The sequence below is a fragment of the Trachypithecus francoisi genome, unplaced genomic scaffold, assembly GCF_009764315.1.
Source record: "Trachypithecus francoisi isolate TF-2019V2 unplaced genomic scaffold, Tfra_2.0 Lachesis_group21, whole genome shotgun sequence".
In the NCBI taxonomy this organism is placed as follows: domain Eukaryota; kingdom Metazoa; phylum Chordata; class Mammalia; order Primates; family Cercopithecidae; genus Trachypithecus; species Trachypithecus francoisi.
The window spans coordinates 55392419-55412352 of NW_022681467.1; the positions used below are offsets into that span (position 1 = coordinate 55392419).

The window sequence follows — 19934 nt, forward strand, 5'->3', positions numbered from 1 at the left end:
GTCAGAACTGTGACCCATGGGCCAAGTGCAGTCACCTGTCTTATGAAGTTTTATTGGAACACAGCCACGCCCATTTGTTTACATATTATCTGCGGCTGCTTTGGCACTGTAGGGGCAGAGGCCTCGTGGCCTGCAAAACCTGAAATATTTGCTATGTGGTCTTTATAGGACAAGTTTGCCACCCACCCATGAACCAGATGCTAATGAACAGCGTCCTCCCCCTCCCTGGACGAGGGGCTGGTGTGACTCTGGCCAGCCCTGCCCTGGCCAGACTCACCAATCCATCGCACCTTCTCCATGCTCCCAGGGCAGTGTGGCTCCTTGGTGGGAACCTGCCTAAGAGGAGGGACCCGTTTGCTATCGGGACTCATTCCTCAGCTGTGATCTTTTGTGACAGGTCTCAGGCTGGTGTCAGCGATGGGGACCCACTGCAGAAACATCCCGGGCTGGGCTCAGGCGGTGTCCAGCAGGTACTCTGTAAACCATGTGTGTTTCTGGCCCAGGGGACTTGGGTCCCGGGCACCCTCTCCTGGCTGTGAAGCAAGGGTCCTGGCCCAAAAGGAGGCCCAGCGGCTCTGAGGATCCAAGCCCCAGATTTCTCGCCGAGCCCCTCGGGCAAGTCTCTCCTGTCTGCAGGGTCTCGGAGCCCTAACGGCTCTCACTCTGCCCGGGCGAGGGTCCCAGCCCTCATCACTGGGTCAGCTCTCCAGGATCTCTACTTCTCTGCCATTCCCTCCCCACAGCTTCCCTTCCCAATCTCATCTCTGTGTCCTGCTTCTTTGGATTAATGCCTCACCAGGGCCACTTGGCTGTCAACATTCACTTGACAAACAGAGTTGAGCGCCTGCTGTGTGCCAGGTGCTCTGCTGGGCTCGGGGCTCAGTGGGGATGAGAGGCAGCCACTGTCCTCCTGAAGATCCGAGTCTACTGGCAGAGGCAGGTAAGCCAGTGGCTGTGGTGCAGTGTGCGTGTGAGAGAGTGTGTGTGTGCATGTGAGTGTGTGTGAGCATGTGAGTGTGTGACTGAGAGTGTGTGTGTATGAGTGAGACTGTGCCTGTGTGAGTGTGAGCATGTGTGAGAGTGAGACTGTGCGTGTGTGTGTGTGTGTAGAGTGGGGATGGGGTTGAAAGCTCCAGAATGAGAGGACCCAGGGAGGGGGAGGAGGGATACAGCATCTGTGGGGAAGACACAGCACACCCGAGGCTGGGCAGGTGGGTGGGGCCTGCCATGGCTCCTCACTGAGCTTTTGGAGCCTCTCTGCCTCATGCCTGTCGTCTTGGCCTCCGCTGTGACTTTGAGCTCTATAGGGGCTCAGCCCCCACCTGAAGTGCCTTGCCACTCCCTGCTGCCCAGGTATCCCGGAGGAACTGCTGTGGACCCTGCTCTGTGCCCAGGTGGAGGGGGGTCAGGGAAGTCAGGGCCCACTGGGGTAAATCTTCATCCAACAGGAGACAGGAGGATGCCTTCTTCCATCAAATCCTCCTCTTTTCCAGCCTCCAGATGGGCCATCCTCAGGGAGTCGCTATCCACAGGGCGGCTCATGTCTCAGTTTGCCTGGGATAATCCCAGGTTATACCTGTCACCTCCATGTCATTAACAGCGAGTGTCCCAGATGATGAGATGAAGCATGTGTTCATCCTGCACCCTCAGCCTCCTGGGTGCCTGACATCCAGCAACTGGTTTGCCATGAAGTGTTGACTGCCTCTTCCCTCCCTTCCTCTGGCTCCTGGCCCACACTCCCTAACTCCAAAGGATCACCTGTGCCTGGGCCTCAGGCTCTGTTTCTGGGGAACTGAGGCCAGAATCTTTGAAGGTGTGAGGAACAGGAGTGTCACAAGCATGTTTGGGTTCTAAGGACAGACCAGTTTCAACTCATGGAAGGACACCCACAGGGAGCTGTGACGCAGAAATCATGGGAGAATAATTGGCCCAGACTGCTGGTGAGGGGCTTTCTGAGGAGCAGATGTGTAAGGAGATTTGGGGGAAGAATCGGCAGGGGAGGGAGCCATGGGCAGTCCAGGCAGGGGGTGGCACAGGCAGTGGGTCTCCGGTAGAAACGACTGAATTCCAAGATTTGGGGAAACCCCAGAAAGAATTCCTGCCCCTCTGTTGCTGCTCAGCCCAAATCCTGTACAGCCTCCTTGTCAGTGGCAGATAAAGTGGGGAAGCAAATTGAAGGGAAGGTGTCCAGGTAAAACGGGAAGAAAGGCCATGAGAGAAGCACTGCGCTACCTGGACCATTTCATCCACCTGCACTTTGCCACGAAAGACTCCATTCATGGGGTGGGGAAGCACCCTCTGACCACTGCAGCTGCAGTGGGGAGAGCAAGAGGGACACACTGAGGGAGAAACTGGAACAGAAACAGAGGAGAGAACAGAGAAAGTCAGACAGAGAAACCAAAGCTGATGGAAACACAAAGGCAGCAGGAGAGAGAGAGGGAGTGGGGAGAGAAAAAGAGAGAGAGAGAATGGATGCACAGGTGGATGGATGGATGGATGGATGGATGGATGATGGATGATGGATGGAGGATGGATGGATGAGGGATGAATGGATGATGGTTGGATGGAAGACGGATGGATGAGTAGATGGGTGGGTAAGTGGATGGATGGATGATGGATTGAGGATGGATAGATCAAGGATGAATGGATGATGGCTGGAAGGATGCTGGATGGATGGATAATGGAAGGGAAATGGATGATGGATGGATGATGGGCAGATGGATTCCAGCAAGCACCCTTATCTTGCTGTATCAATTATAAGGGACCTGGTTGTTCACAGCATTGGCTTCTGAGGCCCCATGACCTCCTGTTTCTTTCCCTATCCCATCCCTGCCTCCTTCCCACGCAAGTTGTAAGGTGTGGAGCCTGTTCCCAAACCAAACACTGCAGCTTTCTTGACTCAGTGTTCTTCTTGTAAAATGTTCAATGTTCTTGACTCAGTGTTCTTCTTGTAAAACTGCCAGGTTGCTGGCTGGGGTGGGGAGGGTTGACAGATTTCTTCTAAGCGTCTGGCACATGGTAGACCCTCAACCAGGTAGCTGTATTGATGATTTTTTAAAAAAATAATTGAGATATAATTTACGTAGTCTAAATTCACCATTTTAAAGTGTACAATTCAGTGGTTTTTAGTATATTCACAAGGCTGTGTAACTATCATTACTATCTGATTCCACAGCATTTTCACCACCCCATAAAGAAACCCATTAAGCAGTCACTCCCCATCTTCCCCTTCCCCAGGCCTTGGCAACCATTAAGCTACTTTATGTTTCTTTGGCCCTTTCTGCACATTTCGTGTAAGTGGAGTCATACGTGATGTAGACTTTTATGATTGATTTTTTTCACTTAGCACAATCTTTCCAAGGTTCATCTGTGTTGTAGTGTGGATCGGTACCTCACTCCTTTTCATTGTCAAATAATATTCCATTGTATGGGTATACATCTGGCCCTCTAAATTCACGGATTCCACATCCGTGGATTCAACCAACTGCAGATTGAAAATATTTTTGAAAGAAAAGGATGGAGTGTCTGTACTGAACATGTACAGACTTTTTCTTGTCATTATTTTATGAACAATACAGCATAATGACTACTTACATGGCATTTACATTGTATCAGGTATTATGAGTAATCTAGAGATGATTTAAAGCAAACTTGTCCAAAGGGCAGGCCGTGGGCCGCATGTGACCCAGGACAGCTTTGAATGCAGCCCAACACAAATTCATAAATTTCCTGAAAACATTATGAGAGTTTTCTTTTTCAATTTCTTTTTAGCTCATCAGCTATCGTTAGTGTATTTTATGTGTGGCCCAAGACAATTCTTCTTCCAATGTGGTTCAGGGAAGCCAAAAGATTGGATATCCCTGATTTAATGAATACAAGAGAATGTATGTAGCTTATAAGCAAATAGTACACTATTTCATATAAAGAAATTGAGCATCTGTGAATTTTGGTATCCCTGGGGGTTCTGTAATCAATCCCCCATGGATACTGAGGGACTACGGTACTACTTCTGACTTTTTCATCAGTTGACAGATATTTGAGTTGCTTCCACTTTTTGACTATTATGGTGAATGCTGCTACGTACAGCAATGTACTTGCTTTTCTGGGGAAAAATGTTTCCAGTTCTCTTGGGTACATACCTGGAACTGGAATTGCTTGGTCATATGGAGACTTGATGTTTAGCTTTTTGAGGAATTGCTAGACTGTTTCCCAAGGCAGCTGCACCATTTTACATGCTGACGATTTGTTTTTAACAATTTATAGATAGTCCCACAATGTGTCAAAGAGGGCTCAAAGCAGCTTACACTCACACCTGAATTCAGCAGGGGACTGTCAGAGAAATGAGAGGCATCAGGGCAAGGACGGGGAATTGGGACAGGACCAGAGAGGGGGCAGAGCAGAGTCCTCTTCACAGGAGGCTCTGGGCCGTGCTGCAGGGTGGGTACCCAGGGTGCTCAGAAGTGACCCTTGAAGCCCCTGGTTACACATGGTGCATCTTCCAGAGCATTGATTTTTTATTTAAATATTTGGTGAGAAACTGATGTGTATGAAAAGAATATAGACACATGTTGACTAGAATGAAGCACTGGATGAATTTTAGAAACCTCAAAGGGATCCAGCACCTGCATCCCCTCCGCTGCAGGCTCCTTTCACCACAGCCTCAACATCAGAGAACCCCTAGCAGGGGCACCTCCCGCCCACCAGAATTGGGGAGAGTTGGGCAGGCTCGCCTGCACCCGTCCTAGTGGCCACTAGGGGGCGCCTGGATCCTCCCTGGGTTGCAGATTCCAGGAAATAAATACCCAAGGTTTCTGCCCGTTTCTCCCCAGTGCTGCCGGCGGAGCTGATCCAGAAACCCACCCCGGGCTTCCCAGGGGGAAGTGGATCGCTCAGACTCCTAACCTCAGTCGGCACGCTGACGAAGGAGACAGCAATTGAGAATCCTACAGCTGGAGGCAGAGCTCAGCAGAGGGTCTGGCCTTGCAAGGCGTCTCCCCCAGCCCGGGGGACCATGGACCTGTGTCCCCTTCTACAAGATGCTGAGAAGCCCAGGGTTAGGGGTCCCTGAGGCAGGGTGGAAACGCTGCCAGGATAAGCCCAGCCCACAGCCCTGCCCCAGAAATAACAGCTGTCGCTCCTGGATATCTGCCACGTGACTCAAAGAGGATTTGAGGCAGTTTAGAGCGATTCACAAAATTCAGCAGCAGCTGGGGCCTCGGGGACCCAGAGAGACGGGGATGATGCAGGGAGAAAGGAACAAGAGCAGAGACGCGGGATGGAGCCTGGGGTGAGGGGAATGAGGCCGCTCACGGAGAATTATTCTGGGGTCAGGTCCAGCTCTGGGCTGCTTGTGTCCTGGGGCCCCCAGGGTGCAGCCCAGGGGCTGCTAGGGGGGCTGAGTGTCTTCTCCTCTACGGTCAGTGCCCCTGGAAGATTTGGAGGGAAAAGGTGTGGGTATGGAGAGAATGCAAACGTGTCATGGATTTTTATGATAAAAGAAAAGACCGTACTGCACTGTACTGGAGTGATTATGATGAAGAAGTTGGGATCATTCCACTCACTCTGAGTAACTTACAGTGGCTTTTTTTTAAAAGAAGGATTTCATTCATTTACTTTTTTTTTTAATTATGTGTTTATGATTTTTAGTGATGGATTTTACTCTGTTGCCCAGGCTGGAGTGCAGTGGCACGTCATGGCTCACTGCAGCCTCAAACTCCTGGGCTCAAGCGATCCTCGTGAGTAGCTGGGACCACAGGCTTGCGCCACCAAACCCAACTACTTTTTACATTTTTTGTAGAGATGAGGTCTCGCTATGTTGCCCAGGCTGGTCTTGAACTCCTGGCTTCAAGCGAACCTCCTACCTCAGCCTCCTGAGCAGCTAGGATTATAGGCATGAGCCACCCTTTCCTTAAAAAAAAGTTATTTGAGGTGGTGATATTTGTGTAATACCAAATTAGCCCTTTTAAAGTGAACAATTCAGTGGCATTTAGGACATTCACAATGTTGTGCGCCCACTACTTCTACCTGTTCCAAACCATTTTCATCATCTCACCGTAAAACCTCATCTTCGTGGTGCCTTTTAGATCTTTCTTTATTAATTATTTGAGCATCTACCATGAACCAAAGCCTGTGTGGTACTGGGGATTTCCAATGGTGATTACACACAGTCTCTGCCCTCAGTGATAGCCAGCCTTTACCCCAACATGTTCTTTAAGTGTTTTAGCGCTTATGAGCAGAGTCCTCATTTCCTCCCAGACAGCAGAAAGATTGGTTACTCTGTAGCACACATGCCCCACTCTGCCAGCCCTTGCCATTATCAGACATTGCCAATCAATTGCAGCACTCTTACTGATCCTTGAGGCAGCCTAGTGACCCTGTGGAGCTCAGGTGCACTGCCAACCAACACCAAGAAAGAAAGCTTTGGGCCATCCCGAGCTGTGATATTGTACACACAGAGGTCTGTATCATATACACATACACTGGGTTTCATGAACTCAAGTCTTACTTGTCCACAAGTTGCAGGGCAACCGGGTTTCACAGGCTTACAGGAAATCACCCCTAGTCGTTACTCCATGCCTGCAGGGAAAATGTTGTGAAGGTTTCCCAGCTGGTTCCCGTGGGCCATAAGGATGCTGAAGGAACTCCCAGCATAGACAGAAACAGTGAACTTGGCAAGTCACTGCTGTTGGGTTGGTGTGTGTGTCCAGGGAGGTCACTCACAGCCGTGACCTGCTACGGAATTTGCCAGGGGTCTAATGGAAATGAAATTACGAAGAGCTGCGAGGTGGTGGCGGTACGGCAGGAAACCAAGCCTGGGCCCTTCTGAGCCTGGGACCCTGTGCCTGCCCAGGCGGCTGTCATCGCAGTCATTCTGGCCATTTCCCCCGACTTGGGTTCTGCATGAGGAGCTGGCCTGGCCTGGAAGCGCAGTGTCGTGGACAGCCTGGTGTCTGTTCTGCCCCAAGCTCTCCCTGTCTCTAGGTGGCTGCACCACAGCTGCTTTTGGAGAACCTCCTCTCCCCAAGCCTCAGCAGAGGAGGTTCAGGTGACCTGATCCTACCCCACTTCCATCCTCCCCTGCGCCACCAGCCTGGCTAACCCGAAGCTCCCATCCCTTAGTGATGAGGACCAGTTCAGAGTTGGGCAGAGGTGCTATGAGGAAGTCCAAGCACACTCGGCTTGGGGCTTTCTCTGGAGCTCCAAGGAAGAGGTGGTCCCTTGAAGCTTTGGTAGTAGAACTCTTGGATTCAGCTATGTCTGTCACCACCCCTCCTCCTGGTCTCTCCAGGGGCCCAGGGGTGCCTTTTCTGCTCCAGCCAGAAGGACTTCGATTTCAGCCCATTGGAAGTAAAAGAGTCCCTGGAGTGAGTGGGGCTCCAACGTGGGGCTAGGCGGCTTCACCAAGCGGATGCCCCATTGCACGTGGCTGCAGGAAAGACCAATCCCCTTGTGCCTCATGGCCCATGCTGTGTCCTAGACTTCAGCCCTACAGCCGAGGGGGAGCCTCTCAGCAGGGCTCCTGCTGGCCTGTGTTCCCACAGCCCAGACCAACCCCTGGACATTCAGGACACCGTGGAGGGTCCTCACAAAGAAGGGATGTTACCCATAGGGCTGGCCCCGAGGGTCCTGCTTGGCCCAAGGAAGCAGCTGATGGGGTGGCCTTCAGCCCTCTTGGATTCCTTGCAGGGGCTGGGCCTCGCCAGCCTGTCCTCTGCCCTAGAAGCACCCAGGGGTGATACGGCTCTGGCGAAGCGCACAGGTCCTGGAGTCCAGTTTCCAGGCCTGAGCTTGGCTTGTCCTAATATTAGCAGCAGGGCCTCAGGCAGCCTCTGAAAGCTTCAGTTTTCTTATTGTCAATGGGGATCATGAATAATACTGTCTTTAGATTTTGGTGAAGATGAACTGGGATAACGCAGATGGAGTGGATAGTGCAGGGCCTGGCATGTCACAAGTGTTCAGTGAGTGTGAATGATGAGCCTTCATTTTCCCCTCTGCATCCTCTTCTCAAGAAACCTGCTCAGAGTTCAAAGGGTCCAGGGACCCCAACCTAGGCCACACCTAAGGAGGCCGACAGTGTCTGCTGGTCTCAGACAGGGCTAGTCAGCGTCCTTCTTGGCAGTGTGTGCTTGAGAGGGCTGTGTAGACCTGCCATGTGAAGCCCTACTCTGCAGGTCACCATGAGGTCCCTGTGCAAACAGATCAGGGGCCATGAAGGCTGTGGCCTGTGGACAGGCGGCAGGGCCAGGGGAAAGAGAGAGACCTTTCCTAGCACACCTTGGATTTACCTTCATGCTAACATTTCTGTCTCCTAACTCTCTCCTTCAGTGACCTCTTCCCCACCAAGGCTAGGGAGAAAAGGAAATCGCAAGGAGGGTGGGACTGAAAATTCCAGTCCTCCATAGGGCTGCCTTCAGGCACAGCTGGAACCAGCTGCTCACATGGACAATGCCAGTAGCCCCGATACATCCCTGTCCAGGCTCCTCCCTCTTCTGTGTTGTTTTGATTCTGAGCCATGTAGTGGCCCTGGATGTCCAGACGGTCCTTCTCAGGACTAGTGGATAACATGCGCTTCTCTCTCCCAGTCCAGCAAAGTTCCAAATGTGTGCCTCTGTGAACCAACTTTTCTGGTCCAGTCTCTGAGGTCAGGTGGATGATCTATGCTGGTTGGTTGGACTAGGTCATGAGCCCTCCCCTGGAATTAGGGAAGGGCCCTGGGTCCACAGACCGGGGAAGGAGGCTTCCAGCAGGAAGTGGAGGAAATGGAGGATGCTTTTCCCAGCAGAGTGGGACAAAGGCTGCAAAACACATGGTCCCCGAGTGACCAGGGCCAATGCCTGTCCGCTCACATTCCAGCCCAGGGAGGGCAGGGCAGATGGGTGGACAAATAATCTCAATGGGATGTGGTGCATGCCCAGTAGAGTGTGCACATAGTGCTGGGAGCCTGGAAGGGAGATCCAAAGGCCTGGGGAAGACAGGCAGGGAGGCTGAAGGATTAAAGTCTTCAGAAAAGAGACAAACACTTAAGCCAGGTCTTGAAGGTTGGGTAGGAATTCACCAGGGCAAACCAATGAGCTAGGCACAGAGCAAGGAAGCACTGCAACACTGGCCAGCGTTGAATCTGGACGCTGCACCTTTCTCACTTTCTAGGCAGGTAACTTCACTTCTCTGAGCCTCAGTTTCCTCCTCTAGAAAGGAGGGTCTGATGATAGTGCCTCTCTCCAGGAGCTGATGGAGGAGCAAACAGGATGAAGTAGGAGGGGGACTGGAGCGGTGGACTAAGTCCCAGCTTTCACGGAGCTTGCCTTTTCTCATCCGTAAAGTGGGCACAGTAACAGCGCCCTCCTCAGTGAGTTTTCTCAAGGTTCAGGGAATGTATGCTTAGCGCAGTGCCACTGGGTGCTGGCTGCCGACTGTTACTACCGTTAAGCAGTTCTGAAGATGAGGCTGAGAAGTCTGGGCGGGAGATGCGGGAAGCAGGCAGGCTGCCAGGGAGGAGGCAGGTGGCTGGGAGGCCTGGCTACATCCCAGTCCCAGCACTGCACTGGCAGCTGTGTGGCCCACTGACTGCACCTGCTGGGGGAGCCGCTGGGGGATGGAACGGGGGTTCCTAGTCCCTTAGCAGAGTGCACTTTGAAAGCCTTCAGTAGTGGAGGAGGGGAGTGGTGTTCCTTTGGGGCTCTGAGGACCTGAGTGTCAGGAGGAGGTTTACCGGGAGCTCTGCTGGGGGGACCTGACTGTGTGGGTGCTGATGGGGACCCTGAGTCCATCTCAGGCCAGGATCCTGCCTCAAGAGCAGAGCTGTGGCTGCAAAAACCCCAAAGTCAGTAGAGGCTGCTGAGGCCTCTGGAGAGCCCCTTCATGCCCAGGTGCTGGTGGGTGGACAGGGCATTTTGTGAGAGAGCGCTCGGAGGGTCAGGGGACAGGGCCGGCACAGTTCTAGTTCTGGAACTGGTTGGTGGTTACAAAGGTGTCCCCCAAGCAGCACTCATTAAGCTAAAAACGAATGTTTTGTTTCATAGCAAAAAAGGTAAATACATGGGGTTTATTCGAAAGGCAGCAGTGGTTCCTGCCTCCCACCGCCCTTACATTAAAGGCAGCCAAGGAGTCTCCAATTTAGGGAGCGCCAGGCCCCGCTCAGTCTCGGCCCATCCCACTTCAGCCCCAGCCCATTTTACACACCAGACCACTGAGGCTCAGAGAGGCCAAGCGACTCGCCCGCTGCCCCACAGCGGCTCCAGCGCTGCTGCCTGTTTACAGCGCGGGGAACCGGCGGCTACACCTCCCGCCCGGCTGTCCCTTTAACGTTTCTAGGGCGTCCCTGGAAGGCCCCAGGCACGGCGCTGAGGTCTCCACTCCCGCTCCAGCTCGCCCGGGCCAGGCTGGGGCTCCGGGCGGGTCAAGGTCACAGCGGCGCCCCTCGGAGCCCCCGCCCGGCGGAGGGGCCGGCCTCGAGTGGCGGCGCCGCCCCCGGCCCTGGTCCCAGTCCCGCCCCGCCGGCGCCTCCCCGCGGCCCCCGCTCGGCTCCGCGGCCCTCCGGCGGGATGCGCGGCCGTGGCGGGGGGCGCGCCCGCTGTCCTGCGCCCCTGCGCTCGCTGCTGAGCGCCTTCGGGGCCCGGGACGCCGTTGCCACCGCCCGAGGCCCTGAGCAAGGTAAGCACTGGCCGCGGGGAGGGGAGGGGACGCGGGACGCGGGGACTGGGGTCCTGGCCGGGCACGAGGCGCTGGGGGACGACCCCTCCTGGATCCCTTGCCCTTGGCCGTTGCGGGTGGCCAGGATGCCCGCTGCGCCCCCAGCCACAGAGGTGGGCGCCTCGGGTCTAGGGCTTCCCCGCCGCAGCAAAGTCGCCAGAGTCTCTGCCTAAACAAGGGCAGTGCCCGCAGGCTCAGAAGTGCTGGCGTTGGGTTAGGCAGTCTGGGGTTTGGAATTCCCCTCTGCCAGTTGCAGGAGCCTGTGCGCATGGCATTGGACCTTAATGCGCCTCAGTTTCTGCATCTGTAAAATGGGGGTAATCCAATACCTGCGTCTTGGGGGCAGCAGTTGGGATCATGTGGACAGCGCTGGTCACTCAAGGGAGGGCTCTGTGCTTGTTCCCTCTTCTTCCCCAGGGAGGGCCATGGGCCTCCACCCACGTGGGTTGGCCCCTGGCCCCCTGCTGGGCAGACATCAGGCCCCGGAGAGGGTCCAGCTGCAGTTCAATGGATGGGATCTAGGAAGAGGGGCCTGAGGAATCCAGAAAATGGCCAGGGCCCAGCTAGGCCAGGAAAGAGGAGTTGAGGATGGGGAGGGGCCTCAGGCCTCCTGGCGACAAGGCTAGAGTGTTGCCTGTGCTCAGTGACCATGGGTGCATGAGTACCAGGTGTCCAGCAGGCAGAACCCAGAGTGGGGTGGAGGAGAGCTAGGTCAGTGTTTCCGCCTTTGGTGAGGATACCGGGGGCACTTATTACAGATTGTTCCAGGGGCCCCACCCAGGCCTGCCCCTTACAATCTCCTGGGAGAATCTGTGTTTTTAACCAAAGCACCAGGAAACTCTGGGATCAGGCCATTCGGGAAACTCTGGTTTAGATCCATCAGTGGTTCTTTTCAGTGCCTCGAAACGGGTTGATGCTGCTTTCCCTTGAAGACATTTCTGGTTGTCACACCTGGGGGAACGCCACTGGCACCCAGTGGGCAGAAGCCAGGGACACTGCTAAGCATCCTGCACTGCCAGGAGCCCTCCTTCCCCTCAAGGCGATAATAGTGTAGTCCACAGACTAGTGCTGGGGTTGTTAAACCCTGAGATACAGGGATACGTGGAGTCACAAAGTCAAGAAGGGGGGACATGGGGATTTGGGGGACACTTGAGAGCCCACTATCTGCCAGGCCTTCTGTGGTGCCCTTGGAGGAGAAGCTCGTGGCAGAAACTTAGCCCAGGCACAGAGGATGGGCAGCTGAATCCACTCATCAGGAATATTGAGCACCTACTGAGTGCCAGTCCCTGTGCTGAGCTCCCAGGGTAGAGTTGGGAAAGAGAAGGAGATGAGGCCCTCTAGGGTGTCCCCCTCTAATGGGACAGAAATTCTTCCCCCAGTGCCTGCACAGAGTAGGTGCCCACGAGTGTCAGTGTCCTCCCCTAAAGCATCCCTGTTTTTGGCAATGCATGAGTACTAAGCACAGTGAGGTGTATTCTGGGTTGGATTTTGGGAAAGGGCATTGCCAGTCCTAACCTTCAGCAGCTTGGCAGTGTGTTCAGGGCCACCAGGAGCCCATGTTCTGCCTGCAGTAATTACGCAACTCCTCACCTGTTCCTTGTGCTCCTCAGTCGTTGGGCATTTTTAAAATAGTTCTGCGGCCTCTGTCTAGGCCTTGATGGATGGATGGCAGGGCTCAGCCACTGCTGACCCACTTTCCCCAAGGAGAAAACGGAATATTTTGTCAGTGGGTCAGCAAATGATTATTCATCATTGAAAATGCTTCAGACGCTGATCTAGATGCTGAGATGCTGCGGGGAGCAGGGCGGCCTCGAGGTGAGAATTCACTTGGTGGCACTGGGGAGCAGGAGGGTGGTTGAGGCTGGAAGCCCATGAGCTAGGGGACTGGAAGGAGCTGAGTTTGGGGAGGTGGCCCATGGGCCTTGGCCTCCATCATAAGCCCCTAGGGGTTTTACATGTGCAACCTGAGGCCACTGGCAGGTTCTAGGCTGAGGAATTGCATGTCCCTCAGTGTCTGAGACAAAGCTCCTCGCGGTTGTGGCAGCAGGGGAGTTGCCAGCTGCTTGGAGAACAGGAGGGTACCTCAGAGATGGAGAAAGTGGGAAGCACTGGGGCATTTTAGTGGCAGGGCTGATAGGACCCGCTCATGACTTGGGTACCCTAAATCCAGGATGCCATGCAGGTCTGGGGTCTGAGCACCAGGTAGATGGTGGTGCTGTTTATGGAGGTGTGGAAGGCTTGGTGGGGGAGGAGGGAGACTGGTGGGGGGCTTCTGCAGTGCATCCCTTCACTTTCTGTGGAGAGGGGAGGTCTGGGAGAGGAAGCACGCATTCCGTACCAACCATGTTAATTTGGAGGGGCCGTGTACCCTGGGCCATTGCACGTCTGAGTCTGGAGCTTGGGTCGGTGGTTGGTCTGGAGGCTCCAATCTGAGATTCATCAGAATGAGGCTGGCACTTAAAGGAGGTCACTTGGGAGGGGCTGAGGCAGAGGGTGTGGCTGAGTTTCTTGGTTTCAACATTGCATGTCAACGTTGAGTCAGATAGGACCCAGTCCAAACGCCACGTTTTGGTTTGGAGCAAGGGTCCCGGCACCCAAGAAAGAACCAGGCTGTGTGCCCACAACTCTTTGGGCACTCTGATGCCAGACCTCGAGAAGGTCCCTTTGCCTTTGTTCCTTTTGGAACCAGGAGGATCTGCCCAGCTGCCACCTGAAGCTCGGCTTCCCTGATTTGTGTGGCTACTTCCTGGAGCTTGCTTGGGAACCTTAACTCTCACCCTTAAAGGGGTAAAGTGCTATTTCTGGGGCCGGGGCTGCATGACTTTAGGAACAAATTAACCACTCATTCTTCCAGACTTCGAAGTCTGATTTCGAAGCGCTGACTCGTAGTGGGTTATTTCTGCACTAAACGAGATTTTTTTTTCCTATTAAACATTTTTTTTTTTGAAGGGAAAGGCGTGATCGATGATATCATGACATGTCCCAGCTGATGCTCATTAAAAGTTGTGGCTTTAGGGGCTGCAAAAGACAGTTTGAAATTTAATGCCTTGTTTCCCTGGCTCAGCTCAGAGTTGGGGCTGGGCAAGACTCCCTGAAGGCAATAACTCTGAAGACCCAGATTGGGTCTGGAGTTGCCCAATTCTTTTGAAATCTTAATGACAACCAGCTGGACTTAGCAGGCTTTTCTGGTAGCAAGTGACTGAAATGGACTAGACACACAGAAGCAAAGGGCCATCTGTTAATTCAGGAAACTGGGCGTCTGTAGCTCCAGCTAGCCTCTCCTTGTCTGTCCCGGACTCAGGCTGGGTCATGTCACTGGCCCTTGAACCACTTACTGGAGTGAGGGAGTGGGGAGGACTGGATGGCTGAGACCTAGCTCACTGTCTCCTCCAGTCCAGAAATGGAGCTGGCATCCCTGCCATAACCAGCCTGAGACTTCCAGCAGGAAATCAGGAGGATCACAGAAGGAGATGGGTGCTGGGATCACAAACTCCAGCATGGCAGTGCAAGGCTCACCTGACCTGCAAAACCCGCCGTGCATTGCAAATCACCCTGCAGCCTTCAGTTTTCTTTCCTGTGACCAATGGGTGCTTGGAGGCAAAAGGCAGTCATGATGTCCTGGCAGCTGGAGAAGGCCCTGGGAGAGGTGTGACCCAGCTACACATCTTCCTTTCTCTCCTTTCCCTGCAGGGTGCTCAGGGCACACCTGTGAGAGCCAAGAACCTCCCCACAGCCAGTGGCCCCTCAGGTCTGCTTCTCCTTCACCTGCTCCGAATCTCACATTTTTCTCACCACTTATCCCAGATCCCCACGCAGCTGTCACCCCATTACCAGACTGCTGTCTGCTAGTGAACTTTGCTGATGACCAAGCTGATTGCTCTGTTTTTGTCTGAAGGGAAAGGAGTGATCCCCAATCTTTCAAAATGGCCTAGGGCTGGGCGCAGTGGCTCACACCTGTAATCCCAGCACTTTGGGAGGCTGAGGCGGGCAGATCACGAGGTCAGGAGATCGAGACCATCCTGGCTAACATGGTGAAACCCCGTCTCTACTAAAGATGCAAAAAAAAATTAGCTGGGTGTGGTGGCGGGCGCCTGTAGTCCCAGCTACTCAGGAGGCTGAGGCAGGAGAATGGCATGAACCCAGGAGGTGGAATTTGCAGTGAGCTGAGATTGCACCACTGCACTCCAGGCTGGGTGACAGAGCAAGACTCCGTCTGAAAAAAAAAAAAAAAAAAGGCCTACCCTGTACTTGGGACTCCATAAATATTTTATTGGATGAATGAATAATGTGGTCTCCAACTCAGGGGATAAGTTTTTCTGGAAAAAAAATTACTCAAACACATACACGTATATATTTAATTACACTAGTACATCATGAATACATCCTCCAAGTGAGAAATTGAAAACATTGCAAATAAGGCTCAAATCCCTCTGGAACATGAATCCTCCCCACCCTTCGCCCTTCCCCAGGGAAGCCACTGTTACCATTCATGGCATTTCCCACCAGACTTTCTTGACATAAGCGTGTGCTTTTTAAAGAAATGGCATCACACAGCACTTCTTGTTGTGAAGCTGTTTCCATTCTGCAGTATGTCTTGGAGATTTATCTGGCTTCATAGGTTCTGTCTAATTGCTTTAGAATATTCCATGGCTGTTTTCGCCTTTCTGCTATTGATGGCCATGGAGGACCTTCTCAGATCCTGTCACAGGCTGTGCTGCAGGGGCCAACCTGCATGAGGTGCTGGATGCATCTGTACAAGCATTTCTCGATAAAGCACATCCTAAGAATGGAACTCCTAGGGCTTAGGATGAATGCATTTTAAATTTAGCCTGCTATTGCTAGACTGTTTCCCATAGTGGCTGTGTCACTCCCAACAGCAGTGTCGGAGGTACCCTTTTCTCTCACCAGCACTTGATACATTCACATTCTGAAATGTTGCCAATCCTCCAGAGAAGTGAAAATTACATTGTTTAATTTGCATTGCCTTGATTGCTTGAGAGTTTTTCTTATGTGACTTGGCCATTTGGATTTCACTCTCTGAGCGTTGCCTTTTCATTTACTTTGCCCTCTTTTTCCAGGGGTCGCTCGTGTTTTTCCGAGTGGTTTGTGAGTGCCGTTGATCTGGTCTGGAACCTGATCCTCTGCCGGATGCGAATGTTCATGTCCCGTCTGTTACGTGTCTTTTCACTTTGTTTATGGTGTTCTTGGTTGAACAGAAGCTTTTAGTTCTGATGTGGTAAAATGTATCCAGCTTTTTCTTTGTTTTTGCTTTTTGTGCCTTAAGTAACCTTTTTCTGCCTCAAGTTTAGAGTGAACAACTTTTCTCAGTGTAGCAGAGAGGGTCCTGGTTTTAGCTCTGAAAGTCCTGCACCCCGAGAAGTCCTCAGCCCGGGGCATACTAGGATGGCTACTCGAAAACACATCCCTCCACGCTTCCTTTTGAGTCTTGTATAGCTTTTTCTTTGCATTTATTTTTCTTATCTACTATAAAGTGTGTGAATGAATAGTATGAGGTTGAATACAGGGTTTTAATAAGGATTACAGGAGTCACTGGGTTTAACCCAGGGATCGGTTGATTCTGGTGGGGATTCCTAGCCCTGAGTGAGTTGAGTAGAGGCAGGAAAGGTGGTCCGGGGTTGGGGGCAGGTGCAGTCAATTTACTTTACCCCTGACTGTGAAGTGGACCATGGCTTCCAAACCAAAACTCAGAGCAGGTTTTGGGCAAGAATTGGTCTGATCTGGTAGCCTGCATGGTTTTATTGATATGATTGACAATTGGCTTTTCCCATCGTTGCTATGAGTCCCAGGTTGACAATTTTCCAAGCAAGGATCAGCTGTGTGGAGCAATTTGGATGCTCCTTCTCGTAGCCTGGCTGCTTTCCCAGGGCCGGCCCCAGGAGAGAGGCTCCTTGCGTGCCCACCTACACGAGCAGCCTCGGACTGACTCTCAACAAGCCTAGGGCGCTGGCTTTCTCAGAACCCTCCTCTGATTTGGGATTTCTACCAAACTTCGGTAGCGGTTTATTTTAAGGAAAAACAACAATACACATCCCTTGCATAGGACTCCTAGCCTGGGCTGGGGCTGGCTGGGATGTGGGGATGAGAAGACCGGGGGTCTGGCCTTCTCTGGGCTGGCCCAGGTCTGCGTTGTGGGCTTTGTGTTGGGCAGTTGCTCTTTGGACGCTGGTGACTGTGTGGCCTAGATTACCTGGAGCAATGTCGATTTTGTGTGATTATGGTATTTTCAGGAAAGCTACTTAGGTGCACCAGTCACCAGGGAGGATTCACGTGTGGACCTGTGGAAGGCCTTTCCTGGAGGGAATTCAGCAGCTCTTGGGCCTCACACTGCGAAGTGGGCCAGACTGGGGGGCTCTCTATGGAAGGTTCCTGGGCCAGGTATTTTAGTCACAAACTGTGTGGGCCAAAGGAAACACAAGTGAGCGAGTGGGCAAGAAGGTGTCATGCTGGTGCCCGTGTGTGCAACAGAGCAGCCCTGACTCAGTGCCTCAGTGCCTTGGGTGGTGCTCTTAAGGACAAATGTGTGTGAACGTGCATGAGAGTGTGAGGCTGTACATGAGTGCGCATGCCTGTGTGTGACTGATTGTGTGTGTATGCATGTGTGTGCGAGGCTGTGCAAGAGTGTGTATGTGCCTGTGTGTGAATGACTGTGTGTGAGGGTGTGAAGCTGTGATGTGTTCACGTGCCTGTGTATGTTTGTGTGTGTGTGTGAGGGTTGAAGCTGTGCAGGAGTGTGCGTGCCTGTGTGTGTGTATGCATGTGTGTGAGGGTGTGAAGCTGTGCATGAGTGTGTGTGAAGGTGTGCATGAGTATTACATGCACAAGTGTGTGCATGAGCAAGTGTGTGCATGCGTGTGTGCGTTCATGAGTGTATGTGTGCATGCGTGTGTGCGTGCATGAGTGTATGTGTGCATGCGTGTGTGCGTGCATGAGTGCATGTGTGCATGCATATATGGATGCTCTCTCTCTCAACCTAGTGTGCCAGCCTCAGCACAGCCCTGCTCTGACCAGAGGCTTAGGAGGTCCTCCAGCCCCCAGCCCTTAACCCTCCATCTAAGCCAGTCCTCCACCGTCACTCCCTGGCCTTCACCCGTGCTGCTCCTCCTGCCGGAAGGCTCCTGGCCTCCTGTGGAGTGTAGCCATCTGTCAAGGCCCAGCAGTGAGACCTCGTCTGTGAAGCCTGTCACCCCCCATTCTGGGGTGATCTTTTCCCCCTGTAAACTCTTACTGTCCAAATCTCTTCTTCATATAGGGATGCCAGTCAGATTGGATTGGGACCCCCACCCCCTCAGCAGCCTCATTTTAATGTAATCACCCCTTTAAAGAACGCCTTCTCCAAATATTGCATTCTGTGTCACTGGGGATCAAAACTTCAACACATACATATTGGGGGGATACAGTTCAGCCCCTGACAGCTGGGAGCTCGGCTAGGGCCATGAGCTGGACCTTGGGTCCTTTCCACTCTGGCTTTTGCATAGGCAGCTTGAGGTGCAGAAGTGAGCAACCCGAGAGAAACAGACTCCAGTTCTGTCACCGCTTATGATCTGGCTTTGGATCACAGTCTCACTCCTGCCTTAGAGTCGGCCTTCCCTGACTCGGGGTGAGGTTGGCAGGAACCCACCTCTCAGCGGGAGGCTGCAAAGCCACACTGCGAGAAGAACGTATGAGGTTGGAGGTGATGTTGTGGCCATTTTTGGGGAAAATCTCCAAAAATGTGACTGCATTGGGAGGGACCCTCAGATGCTTGTGCCTGGTTTCTGGCAGATTTCGCCCCAGGCACGTTTTTCTTTGCCGGGTGTGCTTTGCCTGCGGTTGCTATAAATCACAGTTGTGAGTACAGCTGCAGCCGAGTCCTGTGAGTCCTCTAGTGAATCACTCAACCTGGGGTGGTCATGAGGGCCCCCAGCACAATAATCATCCTGTTCACTCTCTCGTTAATGATCCATCTTCTCCACCAAAGGTAAACCCAGGGCAGCAGTGACTGGCTCATTTTTGTGTGCAGGGCATGCACCCCGTGCCTGGCACCTAGCAGGTGTGCTGTAAGCTCTGTGTCCAACGGAGAGCGTGATGGGGAGGCGATGGTGGGGAGGTGGGGTTGGTGGCAGGGAGGCCTCCTCTCCTCATCCCGTGCAGAGGCCCTTCTTGCAGCTCACAGTAGTTTCTTCAAGTAGTGTCGCTCTGACATTGAGCTTTTCACTTCTCCCTAAAGGAGAGCCATTTAGCAAAAAGAATCTCCTAATTTAGCAACATTATCTCTCTCAAGTTACAGGAAGTGGGCATGTGGCCTCTTTGCGTGAGTCTCTCAGCGGTAGAAGCTGGCTCTTCCTCCCGAAAACATGTCATATTTTTAGACCGTCTTGAATGATTTACACACCTTTTCTACAAGCAGACCTGGAGATGGGAATGTGCAGGCCTGCCTGGATGTCTTCTCCAATACCCACCCTGTGTGTTCATGCTGTCGCCTGACAGGTGCCCTTGGTAGCCCTTCTTCATCCGAGCCTCCATCCAGGTGGCCTGCCCTGGCCTGCTCTGTGGTCAATCTGCCTCCTGGAGGCCGGCACAGACTCCCTGCCTCCCGCACATTGCACATTTGGACCTAAGTTCATTGCCACTCACCCAGAGGGCAAACACTAAAAATAGACTCTCTTCACTGCATGAGGTTTCTAATACAAGCTAAGGACTGTGTCTCTCCACTTACGAGTGTCCGAAACAGCTGTATGAACTGCACGTTATCCATCTTCCAAGACTAAATCCTCTTAACAACCCTAATTCACTCTAATTCCGGTAACCAAGACGCTCCTGCACTTGAGGCTTGGTGCATGTTTCGATTTTTATTTTAATGGCTTTGCTATCTGTGCCTTTTCCTATAATCCATGAGAAATCATGATAAATTAACTCCATTTTTTTTTATGGTTTGGTTAAACATTGCAACAACAAAAAATAAGGAAATATTACTCTTATTTGTAGATTAATGTGATTTCCAACCTAGAGTATTGTGGTCACGGGTGACAGTGCAGAATGTTGTACACTGATCATTTGCGTTGTTTGCTTGGGAGTCACTGCAGTGGGCGATTGGAAAGCAGCCACCCTGCAGTCACTGTGCAGGGACAGTGATAGCCACACCAGCCAGGACCTGTCCTCTGTCCTGCTCACTCATCTACACATCTTTGTGGGAGGTGGGCTCTACCTGGTGTGACCCCATTTGACAGGTGAGGAAAACCAAGGCT

At 52.7% G+C, this 19934-nt stretch overlaps 1 protein-coding gene across 1 annotated transcript in view; it reads left to right on the plus strand.

Moving 5' to 3' along the window:
- Positions 1-10490: 10490 nt before the first annotated feature.
- PHACTR3 (phosphatase and actin regulator 3) overlaps positions 10491-19934 on the plus strand; it is a 278305-nt gene continuing 268861 nt past the window's right edge. The window contains exon 1 of the mRNA XM_033186939.1: positions 10491-10650. Coding sequence (XP_033042830.1) covers positions 10542-10650 — 109 coding nt within the window. The 5' untranslated portion in view covers positions 10491-10541. The remainder of the gene's footprint in view (positions 10651-19934) is intronic.